The 1,629-nt window shown below is 41.9% G+C and overlaps 1 protein-coding gene across 1 annotated transcript; it reads left to right on the top strand.

The window, feature by feature from the left end:
• Positions 1 to 443: 443 nt before the first annotated feature.
• Positions 444 to 1,416, top strand: LOC149404256 (uncharacterized). Its single transcript, XM_089607468.1, has 3 exons — positions 444 to 734; positions 780 to 1,288; positions 1,335 to 1,416. Exons 1-3 carry the CDS (start codon positions 444 to 446, stop codon positions 1,414 to 1,416), a joined length of 882 nt encoding a protein of 293 aa, XP_089463594.1.
• The last annotated feature ends 213 nt before the right edge of the window (positions 1,417 to 1,629 follow it).

Here is a 1,629-nt window from a genome sequence, read left to right as displayed (position 1 = left end):
TTTTTTAATTAAAAAATTTTAGAACTGATTCTAATTTATTTTAATAACATCCCAAACTCATACAAAATCAACATGATTTTTAATTTAAAGGCAAGAGCAATAAATTTAAAAAAATCTAAGAAAACAATTGTAACTTCTCACAAAATTAGTAAACTTTCGAAAACGATTTTCAAGCTCATAATTTTAATTACATGTGTCGAGAATATTAAAAATAAGTGCTAGGATTATTATTTAGTATCTTTGTTATTATGTAATCGATTAGAATAATTAGCTGATTAGGTGTATCGGTTTTAATAGGATAGAATCAAATTTAGTTGCTATTTTTATGTAAAGCTTTTATTCTGCATTTACTTTGTAAAGTCTATTTAAACCATCCATATTGGCAGAATAAGAATACACATTTTCTCTCATTCTTTCTCCGACTATATGGTATCAAAGCCAAAATGGCTAAAGCCTCCGATGATACATCGGCTCCTATGAGCTCTGCTCACTCACCACAAATCTCCCCAAACACTGAAACCTTCCAAAACCTGTCCATAACCTCTCACAGACTGAATGGAAACAATTTCCTACAGTGGTCCCAATCTGTTAAACTGTTCATCCGAGGCCGTGGAAAATTCGGCCATCTTACAGGTACCAGCACGAGACCGACTGAGAAGGCTGAAGACACGGAAAAATGGGAGGCAGAAAACTCTATGATCATGTCGTGGCTCATAAATTCCATGGAACCGAGCGTAGGAAGAACATATCTCTTCCTGCCCACCGCTCATGCTTTCTAGACCGCTGTGAACGAGACTTACTCTGATCTCGGGAATGCGGGACAGTGGTTCGAGCTCAAAACTCAGCTATGGCGGCTAAAACAAGGTGATAAAACCGTTACTCAATATTATACGGATTTGAAAACCTTGTGGCAAGAAATAGACATGTTCAGCGATCATGAGTGGGTCTGTGCAAAGGATCGAGCCTTATTTCAGAAAATGGTGGAGAAAGAGCGCGTCTTCGAGTTCCTCGTTGGACTTAATAAGGAGCTGGATGAAGTGAGGGGACGCATACTTGGCCGTGATCCACTGCCGAGTACAAGGGAGGTCTTTGCCGAGGTCAGAAGAGAAGAGAGCCGGCGGACTGTTATGCTCGGCGGACACTCATCAGCCTCCACCGAGCCATCTGCCCTGTTCTCCAATCAGCCACCACGTCACACTGATCGTCGCATCGAGAGAGACCAACCTTTCTGTGAGCACTGCAACAAGCCGGGACACATCAAAGCGAAGTGTTGGAAGCTGCATGGAAGGCCAGCCGAGACCCCCCCTTCTAACCGAAATCCTCGTGATTCAAAGGAGTTTTATGCATCATCTGAAGCCACGCCCAAAGAGCCGAATCCTCCTTCAGAGATGCCTGTCTTCAGCAAAGAACAGCTAGAGCAATTGTATCGATTTATCAGTTCTTATTCCAAATCCAACAGTCCCAACTCGTCACCATCCTACATTGCTTCCTCTTCTCTAGCCCAAAAAGGTACATACCCTAAAGCTTTCACAGCCGGAACGAAATTAAATCATTGGATCATAGACTCGGGGGCAACACATCATATGACCGGTAGTTCCTCTTTATTCTCTTCATATTTTCCCCTATCTG

The sequence above is a fragment of the Urtica dioica genome, chromosome 2 (assembly GCF_054948205.1).
Source record: "Urtica dioica subsp. dioica isolate 48M chromosome 2, U.dioica_male_clone48M_v1_H2, whole genome shotgun sequence".
Taxonomy (NCBI): domain Eukaryota; kingdom Viridiplantae; phylum Streptophyta; class Magnoliopsida; order Rosales; family Urticaceae; genus Urtica; species Urtica dioica.
This window is presented reverse-complemented; position numbering and strand designations above follow the sequence as displayed.

Coding starts and splice junctions, on each gene's coding strand:
- LOC149404256 (XM_089607468.1), top strand. CDS start 444: ATGGCTAAAGCCTCCGATGATACATCGGCTCCTATGAGCTCTGCTCAC. Junction 735..779: donor TAAATTCCATGGAACCGAGC/GTAGGAAGAACA, acceptor CATGCTTTCTAG/ACCGCTGTGAACGAGACTTA. Junction 1,289..1,334: donor TGTTGGAAGCTGCATGGAAG/GCCAGCCGAGAC, acceptor CGTGATTCAAAG/GAGTTTTATGCATCATCTGA.